The following is a 1,096-nucleotide window of genomic DNA, read 5'->3' as shown; positions in this document are numbered from 1 at the left end:
ACGGGGGGGACTCGCCTGCGGTGCCGCGTGTCCATCCAGTCCTTCCTTGCACCGGGCGGCCCTTGAGACACGGGGCTTGGTGGGTGCGTCCTCCGAGCCGTCCTCCTTGCTGTTTCTCCGTAGAGCATCCTCGTCACGTGGACAAAGGGGTTCAAGTGCAGCAGCGTGGAGGGGAAAGACGTGGTGTCGATGCTGCGCAAGTCCATCAAGAAAAGAGGGGTAAGAGGTTGGGCAGGTCTGTCACCGCCTGGGTGGTGGGACGGGGGCACGCGACTCCCCGGGGCGGGACGCTTCGGCTCCTTGGCTCCCCGTGACAGCAGAGATGTTTCAGTCTGCTTTGGCCACGCTGACTCAACCGCTCTCCTCTCCACCGTCTCAGGACTTTGACATTGATATCGTGGCCGTGGTGAACGACACCGTGGGGACCATGATGACCTGCGGCTACGATGATCATAACTGTGAAATTGGCCTCATTGTTGGTGAGCGGCGGCAAGGGGGGAGAATTGGGGTCCACCTCTCCGTGAACTCCAGGAGGAGATCACGTTTCTTGCACATTTCAGGGTCTTTTGGGGAAAAAAGAAAGGGGATAGCGATGTTAGAAAACCAGCATTGCCCGATGTTTGTTTTCTCCCATCTTCACTGTCCGTGGTGCGTTTGGCTGCACGGGGAGTAAGGGAAAGGCAGTGTCCTCTCTCACCACGTCCCTGTGCTCGGTTCAGGCACCGGTACCAACGCCTGCTACATGGAGGAGATGAGGCACATTGACCTAGTGGAAGGGGACGAAGGTCGGATGTGCATCAACATGGAGTGGGGGGCCTTCGGTGATGACGGCGTGCTCAACGACATCCGGACGGAGTTCGACCGCGAGATAGACATGGGCTCGCTCAACCCTGGCAAACAATTGTAAGCAGATTCTTGGCTTCGGCTCAGGCTCGGGGTTTGCTCTGCATTGTCCGTCCTCCCATTGCGCTGGCGTTAGTGGGACTGAAGAGGTTGTCCTAGTTAACTGGGTCACCGCGTCCTCAGCCGTGCCAGCTACACCAATGCCGTGTAGGGGCTGTGTCACAAATTTGGGTTGGTACGCCCAGCTGAACCG

The 1,096-nt window shown here is 58.5% G+C and overlaps 1 protein-coding gene across 1 annotated transcript in view; it reads left to right on the top strand.

The window, feature by feature from the left end:
- Nucleotides 1–123: 123 nt before the first annotated feature.
- The window catches only part of LOC104625861 (hexokinase-2-like), a gene marked incomplete at both ends in the record, with an annotated part of 3,103 nt that continues 2,130 nt past the window's right edge, over nt 124–1,096 (top strand). Inside the window, 3 exons of the mRNA XM_010293608.1 lie at nt 124–219; nt 380–479; nt 720–903. Coding sequence (XP_010291910.1) covers nt 124–219; nt 380–479; nt 720–903 — 380 coding nt within the window. The remainder of the gene's footprint in view (nt 220–379; nt 480–719; nt 904–1,096) is intronic.

This window comes from Phaethon lepturus, unplaced genomic scaffold (genome assembly GCF_000687285.1).
Source record: "Phaethon lepturus isolate BGI_N335 unplaced genomic scaffold, ASM68728v1 scaffold29148, whole genome shotgun sequence".
Lineage (NCBI taxonomy): Eukaryota > Metazoa > Chordata > Aves > Phaethontiformes > Phaethontidae > Phaethon > Phaethon lepturus.
The sequence above is the reverse complement of the archived record's forward strand: the minus strand, read 5'-3'. Positions and strand labels throughout refer to the sequence as shown.